At 45.2% G+C, this 13,033-nt stretch overlaps 1 protein-coding gene across 8 annotated transcripts in view; it reads right to left on the bottom strand.

The window, feature by feature from the left end:
• Nucleotides 1-3,511: 3,511 nt before the first annotated feature.
• LOC133403958 (CSC1-like protein 2) overlaps nt 3,512-13,033 on the bottom strand; it is a 38,393-nt gene continuing 28,871 nt past the window's right edge. For 4 of the 8 annotated variants that reach the window (XM_061679442.1, XM_061679443.1, XM_061679438.1 and 1 more), the window contains 9 exons: nt 12,698-12,804; nt 12,326-12,412; nt 12,136-12,201; nt 11,893-12,055; nt 11,284-11,389; nt 11,041-11,208; nt 8,320-8,435; nt 8,157-8,240; nt 3,512-6,431 (listed from right to left, as the gene is read on the bottom strand). In XM_061679442.1, coding sequence (XP_061535426.1) covers nt 6,222-6,431; nt 8,157-8,240; nt 8,320-8,435; nt 11,041-11,208; nt 11,284-11,389; nt 11,893-12,055; nt 12,136-12,201; nt 12,326-12,412; nt 12,698-12,804 — 1,107 coding nt within the window. In that variant the 3' untranslated portion in view covers nt 3,512-6,221. The remainder of the gene's footprint in view (nt 6,432-8,156; nt 8,241-8,319; nt 8,436-11,040; nt 11,209-11,283; nt 11,390-11,892; nt 12,056-12,135; nt 12,202-12,325; nt 12,413-12,697; nt 12,805-13,033) is intronic. The other 4 variants (XM_061679444.1, XM_061679440.1, XM_061679446.1 and 1 more) reach the window with 2 other exon arrangements.

Raw genomic sequence — 13,033 nt, forward strand, 5'->3', positions numbered from 1 at the left:
TCCATCCATTTACTGTACTGCTTCTCCTCACTAGGGTCGCGGACATGCCGGAGCCTATCCCAGCTATCTTCGGGCGAGAGGCGGGGTACACCCTGAACTGGTCGTCAGCCAATCGCAGGATCGCAGGAAACACATAAACAAACACCGATGGGCAATTTAGAGTCTTCAATCAACCTCCCACACGTTTCTTTTGTGTGGATGGGGGGTAGTAGGAGTACCCGAGAGAACATGCAAACTCCACACAGGCGGTGCTGGGATTTGAACGCGGGACTCAGAACTGTGATGGAAATGTCCAAAAAAAAATAATATTGTACCGGTATTACCAGATAACTAGCAACCCTTTACTGCTCAGTGACTTTTTTTTTTTTTTTTTTGTCAATGTCTTTCTGTCTCCAAGTGTTCTGTCAATTGACTGTCTGTTGTCGTACTCGAGCGGCTCCGACTACCGGAGACAAATTCCTTGTGTGTTTTTGGACATACTTGGCAAATAAAGATGATGCTGATTCTGATTCTGATGTGCTAACCAGTGGCCACCGTGCCGCCCGCAAATAAATGACAAATTCAAAACTGTTAGATATATTTTAGTAGTTATCATTTATTTGCTTAGCTTGCATTAGTATTTTGCATTAGTAGCTTGCATTAGTATTTTGCATCAGTAGCTTGCATTAGTATTATGGACAATATTTCGATAGAAAGATGTCTCGCCTTCAAGAAGATGACTCAGCAACATTTGATGGAAGGGCGCCTTGACCAAGGACGTGATCGGATGTGGTCGGGGACGGGACGGGTGTCGTCCGGTCCTATGGTTTGTGTTGTGTCTTAATGCTTAGAACGTGATGTCTTGTAGAACCCTCCTATTTTCAAATCAATGTAGGAGCGACGGGGGAGATTGTTTAGAGCGTGTTGAGAGGCTGCCACCTGAACAATCTCCCATGCGCCCTCCTCATGAGTAAAATGACCAACGTCTTCATTCCTTTTGTGTTTATTCATTATCATGTTTGGTGAGATAAATCCAACAAAAACATAACTAGCTATACTCCATCCATCCATTTTCTGAGCTGGAGCCGATCCCAGCTATCATCGGACAGGAGGCGGGGTACGCCCTGAACCGGTTGCCAGCCAATACTGTACATCCTAATTGTTCTCCTTTCCGAGCTCATTTTCTCCTGCTCTTCCTATCCATTTCTTGTTAAACTATTATCCACCCATCGATCTTACTTCTTGACGAGTACTACTCGTCTTTCCCTGAAGTTCATCCCTAACCTCCTCCCATTTCAAACCTTCCATGCCTCGGTGATGTACTGCTGCTATGACTATAAGACAAATTCTTTCTGTTTTCGATTATATATCAGCTGTTGCATTAATTACTCTCTCCACAAAAGTCACTTTTTCTACCCACACTGCTTCACCTAACTTTCCTTTTTCTGCTACTTCCTTCTTGTTGCCTCCTGCGCTCTCATTGCCCTCCTCTCTTCCTTCCACCTTTATCGCTCCCGCATAAGAATTTGCTCTCTGTACTGCTTTTTTACATCTTTCAATATGCTGCACTATGATCCCGTCCACAATTACAACACTTTATTCTCACCCCTTACCGCACTTCCCATGTTAATCTTCTTATGACACCCGCTAGTCACATGACCAAACCCCTGACATTTGAAACATCTCAGGGGTTTTTCAATAAATTCCCTCACTTTGAATCTCATACGTCCAACATTTACCCCCTCTGGCAGTTCCTTTTCATCAAATTCTATCACGACTGTGTTTGTCTCCACTTTCTCGACTCCTCTATTCATTTGTGTTGCATTTTGAGCGAACTATTTCTCACTTTTATATTATCTATCAGCTGTTTCATTTTCATCACCCCTTTACATCCACTTCCTCTTTGTGCTCCCATTCTAACTATTTGGCTCAGTTTAACATTGCCAACATATTTCATTTGTTCTATCTTTTCCACACCCCAGCAACAAGATCCCATCACCTAATATATTTCCATATTTCACCTCTGCCACTTGCCGCCTAATAATTTTTGTTCACTTCCAGGGATCCATTCCTTTAATCCCTCCCTCGCTGTCAAACCTCACCACTACCTTCCCAATTCCTTATGCCTCCATCATACGACAAGACAAATATGGTCTTTCACGATGGCACTATGTCAGACTACTGCCATCAAATCTTTCCGTGTCTCGGTCGGTGAAAACACTACATGACATGTATTCCGATCCCACCGTATCGGGCTTCATCTTGTCAATGAAACATTGTCGGGGAAGCGTGACCGGAAAACATTTCACCTTTCCCCGCAGCCGGATACAACCGTTATCATGGCGACAACAAGTTGTTGTTAAATAATGGATCGCTGCGGCAATGTCGGGAAAAAAAGAACAAAACGAGGATCAAAACATGCGGTGTCACCGGCAGCTCGGGAGAGGTGGTTTCGGGCTTTCCATTCAAGGACTGCTTGAGATAAAGTATGTTCACGCGCTTCTATGATACGGCTCGCAGGCAGGCAACAAAACGTTATATAGCCTAGCAAGCTAGTGCTAGCACGAATGTTTGTACGTAATCACGACGGTGTTCTAAAGCTTCGGTAAACATCGGTTTGCGCGTGTGAACAAATGTTGACAACGGCGAGCACGGGAGGCGATGCGCTGTACGTATCGCAATATGCAATCGTAGATCGAGTTGTCACTGACATGTATCATACTACACGGAAGATATCTCAAAAATCAAATGCGAACAAAACTGAAAACGACAAAATGCGGCTGTTTCAACATGCTTACGTTTAATTGTATTCCCAGTGATTTTGGTTACTATCAAGAAATCCATGGAAAATGCTAAATTCAGCTATATGAGCTGTTTTTCTTGTCATCATTATGTTTGTCCAAACAATTGTACCTTAAGGTACAGCTAAATGTAATTACAATACACTTTCGTAACTAAGGGTGGTCTAATAATTGTTTTCTGTGACTGTATGCATATATGAAACTCATACAGTATGAATAATGGGGATCACAATAGATATTTTTCAAGACGGGAATTTTTGATTTTAGATTTGAAAAGTGGGCATGATTTCATATTCTTGAGTTCCTTTTAGTAAGGGTCCAATTCGGTCCTTGGCGCTGAATTTTGCAAAGTGTAAATCTGCAATGTCAATAAAATTAAGTGTTGATGTAATTTTTTTCCCACTGGGCATCTCGGCCGGGACGGTGGTCGACTGGTTAGCACATCTGCCTCACAGTTCTGGGGACCGGGGTTCAAATCCCGGCCCCGCCTGTGTGGAGTTTGCATGTTCTCCCCGTTCCTCGGTGGGTTTTCTCCCGGCACTCCGGTTTCCTCCCACATCCCAAAAACATGCATGGTAGGTTAATTGAAAACTAAATTGTCCGTAGGTATGAATGTGGGGGTGAGTGGTTGTTTGTTTGTATGTGCCCTGCGATTGGCTGGCAACCAGTTCAGGGTGAGGAGAAGCGGCTCGGAAAATGGATGGATGGATGAATTAACCTACCATGGGGAGAACCATTGATGAGACATTTTATTGATCAATTGACATAAATAAGTAGCATACAAGTAAAAATAAATAGTCACAGCAATAAAACAAATCAAATGTTAGCGCGAGTGAGACAAGACGCCACGTTGTCGGCATTCAGTGCACTTTGACATCTACCCTTTATTTACACACATTGTAGTCATTGGATGGGGGTTATTTTACACAGTTTGACAGCAGCTGCTGTTGTTTTCAGCTCCTTCAACTCTTCCCAAAAGAAGAAGAGCAACAACAACAACAAAATCCCACAATGCTTTGTTTCCCTTTCACGTAATAGTGCATCAGTGTTTTCAATTTCCTGTTCCTTCACAATAAAAGACATGTTCTGTGGTGGCTAATTGGATGACTCAAAAAAAAGAGGGTGACTCTCTGATCTTTTTACAGACACGGAGCCCATTTATACACAGTCAGCAGCCTTTCGTGGAAGTCGCTTTCATTCTTGGAACTCTCGGGCGATCAAAGATATTCCCTTCAAAGGAAGCTCACTGAGTAAACAGGTTTTCGTCCAGTGAGGGCAACCCGACCTGGCTCTATCGAAACGTTCTCTCTCTCTCTCTCTCTCTCTCTCTATCATTTCACATGAGTTCATCCTACCATATGTTTCTTCTATCATTTGGAGCCAACGACCCCTAACCAAACTAATGTTTCCCCCATGTCCCAATGTGAGAACATGATAATGGTTGTGTCTGATTAACTTAAAATGATTATAGGGTATGTCCGTGTCGGTGGAGCTTTTCACGGGGGCTTCTTTCGTTCATAAATTCCCTTTACCATAGTTCAAACGAGGAGAAACTTTTATTGTGAAGCAGGAAACACCAACAGCAGCTGGTTGCCATGGAAAAGAAACTGTTGTCCAATGCGGAGACTGTTTTAGATGTCAATCAGAAGGGAAAACGTGAAGCAAAACCACAACAGTTAAGTACACAGCACGCAGACCCCCAACCAGCACACAGCAGTCAGTGTCTCCAGCATGTGGCCACCCCAGACCCCCACAGACCTCCCGAGATCTTCCACGTTGGGGACCACAGCTTTCATAGCTCACCACTGTGTATACACACGCAGACAGACACACACGCACGCACGCAAAAACAAAACACAATGTAAACATGATTTAAGGAACAAAACACACCTGAGACATCTCTTTCAATCAGCTTCAAATGGCTGCGTCATTTCCTGTTTGTGTTGGCATAGCAACCACAAATGGCGGCAAAGGGCTGTGTGTACGTCAACTTTGACCTCTTGTCTGTGTCACAATTTTTGAAACAAAACAAAGAACATTTTTGTTTGTTTTGCTAATGTTAGCTTATGAACTAGCTAGTTAAAAAAAGTTGTTTAAATTCAAGATGGCTGCCGTTTTCACTCCAAACAGAAGACAAAAAAAATACAAAGAAAACAGCGCAAGTGAACAACCATTAAAGAAAGTGCGGTTAGCCTAGCTTAGCATAGCACTGAATGCCAGATTCAAAGCACATATCTTGAGTTTTATTTAGCGTTACAGTTCAAGATGTCTCCCGAAGCAAAATGATGGCCTTGTAGCTAACATGCTAGCTTTAGGCTAGTGCTAGCAAGTCACTTAGCCAGCCATTTTTTTTTGGCAAGCTTATTGTTTGCAGCGAGCTCATGAAAGCGCCGCCACCCACTGGTATTGCGTCAACGTACAACACATGAAGCTAAACAATACTGGCGCTGTATTAACTAAGCTAGTCACCGTGCTAAGCTAGGCTAACGGGCAGGGCCTCCTACTCACCACAGAAGCTCGCAGATGATCGCAGGTCAAAGAAATCTTGTTGTTTCTTACGCATGCGTTAGCTTGGACTCGCTAGCATACGTGAAAATAACAACAACAACAAAGTCAGTGGAAGAGTCTCGACGTGACGCGTTTAAATCGGGAAGTTCCATGTGCTACTCAGAGAGTTTTTCACCGCTCGTCATATGCGACCGCGACTAGCTTCGTTGAGTCAAAACTGGTCGTTTAGAGTCCCATTGTAGCGAACAGTGATGCGTGAAAAGACCGGTGGGGAAGTTGGATGATGTCATGAGAGAGAGAGAGAGGGAGAGAGGGAGAGAGAGAGACCAGAACTGCAAGAGACAGAGGCCAGAACTGAGAGAGAGACCAGAACTGATAGAGAGAGCAGAACTGAGAGAGATCAGAACAGACAGAGAGACAAAGACCAGAACTGAAAGATAGATCAGAACTGAGAGAGATCAGAACTGGGTGAGACCATAACTGTTAGACACCAGAACTGACAGAGAGAGTGAACATCACAGCCAACTGCGATGAGTGAGAAGACCAGTGGGGAAGTGGGATGATGTCACGTGACATTTGAAGGTCTTTCTGTTGCCGTCGTGGTTTGGCAGAAGGTCCGACAACTCGTTCCAGACGAGTCAAAAGCGGTCGACATGGAGAAAACTCCCGAGCGACCAGTCCAAATCAAGCCACAGATGAGCGCGACGACAGATGGTGGCAGCCAAGCGAGGGGTACCGACGATCACACGCACTTCCTGTTTGATGATGACTCTTTGGTGCCGACGTCAATGGTCAGGGTCAAGTCTTCAGGCTAGGAAGGGGAGGAGCCTCACCAGCGCAGCTAGCTAGCATCGCGTGGTGGCGAGGACCGTGGACTGTCTCCGCCCCCTCCGTGGAGCTCCACCCCCAATTACTGGCGGACCTCGTTTGCGATCAGACTGTCCTCCCCTGAGTGGAAATCCGCCTCATTGATGTTGTTGCTGCCGTTGAGCATGTCATCGTCCTGTGACGACGCCCGGTCCTCCTCGCTACCGCCGCCCGGCTCGTCCGAGTTGGGGTCTTGGAGCACCTGGGCGATGTACATCTGCTGCTGGGGGCAGACAGCGTTAGCACGTTAGCCACATTGCTGAACGTGTACATCTGCTGCTGAGTGACAGACATCGTTAGGACATTAGCCTCGTCGCTAACCGCTATGTTCTCTAATCCGGCCGACATTACACAATACAGGAAGTCCTCGAGTTACGACGTACTCGACCTACGACGTTTCGACTTTACGACGCCCGTGCCTCGTCCGCCATTTTGTCCGCAGCACCATAGTGTTTCTGCTTAGCTAGTGCGTAGAGCTTGTCTGTGTTTGTGCGGCGGGAGTATCTTTGCCTTTTTCGCCCTCCTTTTTTCACACTCTCAGCAGTAATGGTAAGTACAGCATCTTATTTTTTTATTTGAATGTAATTTAGTTTCTTTATACGAAGTGCTAACCTTTCCTGCTACGGTCACCCAAGCGTGGTCGGGAGACGCCTTTTCCAGTGCCGAGGTTGTCCACTTCGGGGTTAACCCCCTTCTCTCGTTGCACAGCGGAGCCGGGTGGCGGCGACAATAAAGGCACGAAGCACCGATTTGCTGCATTAATGGCTTCCTTAGCTCCTCTGCACATTGGACGTCTACGGGTCCTCCGCTAATCGCTACTCTTCCCCGGTCGCCGTCACTACACTTGCCACTGTACACACTCGCACCGGCGCGCACTCCTTCCTCCCTCGCAGTCCCGCCGGATGACGCCTGTGCAGTCCCGTCTCACTCACACATCGACGCACACGCCCACACACACTGAGCTTGCTGTCCCAATCACACGGGACAATACCCGTAACAGAAGTATTTCGACGTAAATTTCGGCTTTAACGGTGAAAACCGACTTACGCGGAAATTCGGGTTACGTCGCAAGCGTAGGAACGGAACTCGTTCGTAAATCGAGGACTTCCTGTACACAATTCACATTAACATGACTCCTGGAATACAATTTTTTTTTATTCATAAAATGGGGTTCATTCAAATATATTTCCCATGTCATTTTTTTTTCATTTATAATCATTCTGTAATTGATTTGGACCATTTGTTATTGTATGACTTAATTGCTTAATCAATTATGGTTCCATCCTAAAATTGCTTACTTCAAATGTATGTGTGCATTTTGAGTTATAGAGCCAGGCCAGCCGCACAGCAAGCGAGGCAGTAGGAAAAACGTGGCCATCGAACCCGAGACCCAGTGTGGGCGAGAGAGACAGCAAGAGAGAGAGAGTGATGTTATTATCTAATTGGTTAATAAATGATTATTAGCTAATTATACATTAGCAATTATTTTTTTCCCCATTGTATTAAGTTAGCAGATCTTTCATAAAATTGGCTAATTAAAAGTCTATTCATGCATTTTTATTTAGTTAATTCATTGAATAATTTAACTTATTTAGAAAAAAAAAAATAAAAAATATCAATAATTGGTCAATAAATTATCATCACATTACTTACAGATTTGCATGAATTATTGTTTTATTAAAATATTTCTAGCATGAATTTCACATTATTTTTCTTGAAATTGGTTAATGAAAATTATTTATTTATTGATCTCATTCAGTAATTTATTTTATTAAAATGTTATCTTTTTTTGTTGCATTTTTCGCTTATGATTGTTAAATTAAGATGTATAATGTGACTGTGTAAAATGTAAAAATTTACATTTAAATCAGTTAACACATTCAATATTGTTTTTAATAGAAAATAATACAAAAAGTATGAGCAGAAAAACCAACAATTGAACATTTATGATATGGTATTATTGAATGCTATAGCAAGTCAGTTTGCATCGCGACCTCTCACCTGCGATTTGGCCGGCGGGGAGGCGGCGCTGCGGACCGGACGTCCGTTCTCCACGACTTCCGCGTCCGAGTCCTTGGTGTCGATCTGCCGCAGCAGAATGTTAGCGTTAGGGAGCGCGTACGGACGGACAGATGAACGGACAAATGCTGCCGGCGCAACATACCTTGTAGTTGTGAGCGCTGAGGTACTTGAAGTGTCCGAAGCAGACGTGTGACAAACACACCACAATGGTCACCACCAGGACCACCAGCGTGAACATCGATGTGGGCGTCTCGAAACCTGCGTGGACTAGGGACCGTTAGCTCGCGTTCACATTAGCTTGTACAAAAAGGTTGTTGGTGATTTTTGAGAAAATTACACTAATGTATATTTTTGAGAGGCATAGGTGCCCCCCCACAAAAAAAAAAAATCAATAAATAAATAAAGAAAATTCTGTGAATAGGTTCATCTATGAAAGCTGAATTGCAAATATGCGGGGTCCACTGTATACAGTATATATATTCTGTAAAAAAGTTAATAGCCAATATTTTTGGCAGTATAATTGGGAAAAAAAAGTTTGGGTTAGTGCTGGTACACACAAAGATTTTTCAAATCTTTATAGATTGGTTATATATCACACTTAATCACTTTTGGTCGTACTGTTTATGGTGTCCGCCAATAATCCCAACACAGAAAACTACACACAAAAAGATTCTGTTCCATCACCAATCTCAAATCCAGGCCTCAAAAACAGAAATCTCGCATGATCAAACATCCATCCATCCATTTTCAGAGCCGCTTCTCCTCACAACGGTCGCGGGCCTGCTGGAGCCTATCCCAGCGATCATCAGGCAGGAGGCGGGGCACACCCTGAACTGGTTGCCAGCCAATCAGAGGGCACACACAAACAAACAAACAAACAACCAGTCGCACTTACATTCACACCTATGGGCAATAACCCTAATCTCCAATTCATGCATGTTTTTGGGATGTGGGAGGAAACCGGAGTGCCCGGAGAAAACCCACGCTGGCACGGGGAGAACATGCAAACTCCACACAGGCGGGGTCGGGGATTGAACCCGGGTCCTCAGAAACCGACGCTCTAACCAGTCATCCACCGTGCCGCCGCATGATCAAACATGATCTAACATGATCTAACAAAATCTAAGAAGAAGAGGAAACAGCAAAAACCAGGGAAACACAAGACACAATGTGGAAGAGGAAACATGAAAAGATGGAATTATGTGGTTTTGGGACTATTTTTGACAGACAAATTCCCCCCCCGCCAAAAAAAAGACTAAGCACTAAGCAGTCTTGCGCTTCTCACAACAACCGATTATGTTGCGCCGATGTTTCCCGGGTGATGTCCAAGCGACCCAAGGCGTGAGTATTGTATTATGGTGATGTCGTCAATGAAACGCTTGCTTTGGAAAATAGTTAGATATTAATTTATATTTACAGCCGCTTCTTTATTCCTCACTCAGGACGCTTCTTGATTGGCTACATGACTCGGGAGGTGTCGGCTTATTGGTCATAAATATCGAACGCGGTTAATAAAATTTGGAAGATTGTCGGCCCCGACACGTTTGGGACCCTGTTGTCGGGACAAATTCACTCTTAACACACCTCAGACCACACGATACAGGACAGGGGTAGGCAAACGTTTTGGCTCAGGGGCCACATTGACTTTTAAAATTTGACAGGCGGACCAAACCATAACCTGATGCTTGCATATAAAAATAAATAAATAAAAAAGGCCTTGTAGCGTTAATACTTAGATTGACTTTTAATGGGAACAGTGTTATTTTGTTGATCACCTTTTTTTGCCAGTGCTTCAAAGTCTGGTGTTAGTTTTGTTGTGGCAATTCTCAGAAGGTGTTCATCACTCAGCTGGGATCTGTAGAATGTTTTGTTGGTGTTCATCACAGTAAAAGTCTGTTCACACACATATGTAGAGCCAAACAAACACCACCAGCATCCTCTGTGCCATCTTCTGTATTTTTGGAAATTTGTCTGCGCTTAATGAAGCATAAAACTCATCCAGTTGAACTTCTCTTTTAAGACAGTATCACATTGGAAATCTATCAGTTCCATCTGCAGCTCGCGTGGCGCTGTTTCAGAGTTTTGTGTGACTGAATCTTGGATGGCAGTTTGTCAGATAAAGGTGTTTTGCCGAGCCAGCAAGCTTGATTTTAACAGCTGAGCCGTAGCCATCAGTTCCTGCGTTGATTGGCTGTTAGCATAATCAGCATGCATGGTAGAAAAGTGACAGCTGATGTTATAGTCCTCTAAAACCGCAATGGTTTCTTAACAAATTAGACATACAGCCTTTGACCGGACTTCAGTGAAAAAGTATTTAGTTGTCCATTCTATATTAAACACTCAGCACTCACTGTCAACCTTTCTTTTCTTTGGCCACTCATGGTTGAAGAAGGGTTCAGAGCAGTAGCAGAGTAAAAACAGAACAGCCAAAGTCAAGTCAATGTATCACTGTACCTACTTCGCTACGTGGTGGAAGCACCGGGCATTACAGGACAACCTGGTGGAACCACTCGGGATTACAGGACAAGGTCAAATGAATGTAGTCATGATTTTGATGTGATTTGGGCGATTATGTACCTATCTTTGACGGGTCAGATTGAAATGATCAACGGGCCGGATGCGGCCTGCGGGCTGTAGTTTGCCCACCCCTGATATAGGATAATCTTAGAAGACAGGGTCTGATGTTTGTCGTCCTTAGTTGGGAAGGGGCAAAATTGGGACAAAAACAGCCCCATTCTTTTAATGTGTGTGCCAGGCCTCAGACCGACCATTGCGTCGCGAATGGGCGAGTGTTCACTGCAACAGCATGAAGGAAGGAAGGAGGAGAACTGAGGTGAAGTGCACGGCGGGTTGAGGGTCTTGCCTGTCCGCATGGTGGAGAAGAAGAGCAGCCAGAAGAGGCAAAGGATGGGCGCCGCCACCACCTGAGTCACGGCGCCAGAGTGGATCTTCTTGTCCAGCTTCGATGGCAGGTACGCGTAGTACATGTTGTAGCGGTCCACCAGGTGCTTCAGTAGCATGTACATAAGACCTGAAGCCAGGACGGACGGGTTCGGGTTCGGGTTCGGCTCAACGTCGGCGTGACGTCATAACGCGCCACACTCACCAAAGGGCACGATGATCGGACAGGTGATGCTGTAGGCCATGACCACGGTGAAGACGTTCATGATCCACGCGTACGCCGCCCCGAACTGGAACTCGTATGCTTGATGCTGATGCAACAGGAAGACACGTTTGTCAATTGCTACGGAAACAACACAGCACAACCGGAAGTTCGGTCAAGATCTGGCCATCTGGACCTGGTTTTCTAGACCTCGTCTTCTGGACCTGGTTTGGACCCAGTTTGGAGCTGAACCTCTGGGCTTGGTCTAATAAACCTGGTCAGGATCTGGCCTTGGTCTTCTAGACCTAGTTAGAATTTGTCCTATTGCACTGAGTCTCTTGTACCTGGTCAGCATCTGGTCTTATGGACCTGATCAGCACCTGGTTTTCTAGACCTCATTTTCAAGCCCTGGATTGGAACCAGTCTGTAGTTGGCCTTCTGGGCCTGGTCTGATAAACGTGGCGAGGATCTGTCCTTTGTCTTCGAGACATCGTTAGGACCTGGCCTTCTGGAACCGTTCTTTTGGCCCTGATCAGCATGTGGCCATTTGGAACTGGTAGTGTCAATCCCAGTCAGGAAATGTCCTTGTGTAGTGGTCTGGTGCGCGCTCACCCTCTTGACGTTGCGTCTATCTGCTGCGGATGGTGCAAGGCAGAGTCGTATCATGTACATGAGGAGGCCGGGGATCCGGAGCAGGTCCATGGCGTTCCCGATGAAAGCCGACGCGATCACGTAGTTGACGAAGAACGCACCGTTGTCGGGCAGGAACACGCACCTGAGGGACCACATGCACCCGACCGGTCTTTTTCCATGTTTCCGGGTGGAGAAAAAGGAAGACAAATAAAGCTGACTCACTCAAAGCGGACGGTGCCGTCGGCCAAGAACTTTTTGTCAAAGAGCCAACGGAAGAAAACATCCAGGCTGAAACACACACACAGACACACACATTGACACACACACATGCAGACACACACGCATAGGGGGTTAGAGGTCAAAAGCAAACGACAACAATTTTACAAGATTACCTGACAAACAATAACATTACCTGCTCAGGCCAAGAGAGGGCAAGAGAAGAACCATAAAGATCAGGAACGTGTAACACTTGTGCATCGTCGTTCGGTTTTCTCCAGACCTGCACGCGCACGCGCACACGCACACAAACGCATGCACGCACAAACACACACACACGCACAGACGCACACACGCACAACCGCCTACAAGTCAGACTAAAATTTATAGTGTGGTGACTAGAAGTAGTCTGGGGGCTAAAAGTGCTCTTCGGAATAAAAGTGGTCTTTGGCTGGATATGGTGACTGAGGACTAGTAGTGGCATTTTGACTGGAAGCGGTGTTTGTGATATAAGCGGTATTGGGATTATAGTTGAAGTGTGGTGACAAGTGGCAGTGTTGCTTGAGACCTGGTCCAGTGTGCCTCGAAGAATGCCGAGTAGTAGACGATGGTTGGCAGCAGGGCAGAAAAGGCCCACAGGAGGAGTGTGGGGAAGAACTGGGTCACAATAGGGTTCTGTGGAGACACAAGCAGTCACAAGCTTTGGAGCAGCGACTCCTCAGGAATATCAACAGACATGCAAACACACCAAAGGCATGAAAAAGGTCGCAAAAAAACAAAAACATTTTAGCGGGGGCCTGGGGGGAGAATTTGTTTTATTTTAACATGAATTAAGCAATCTGGAAGACTCTAAAGAGTACAATAAGGCAAAAAAAAAAATGTTTCTTCACGCAGAAAAACGTAT

This window comes from Phycodurus eques, chromosome 6 (assembly GCF_024500275.1).
Source record: "Phycodurus eques isolate BA_2022a chromosome 6, UOR_Pequ_1.1, whole genome shotgun sequence".
Classification (NCBI taxonomy): domain Eukaryota; kingdom Metazoa; phylum Chordata; class Actinopteri; order Syngnathiformes; family Syngnathidae; genus Phycodurus; species Phycodurus eques.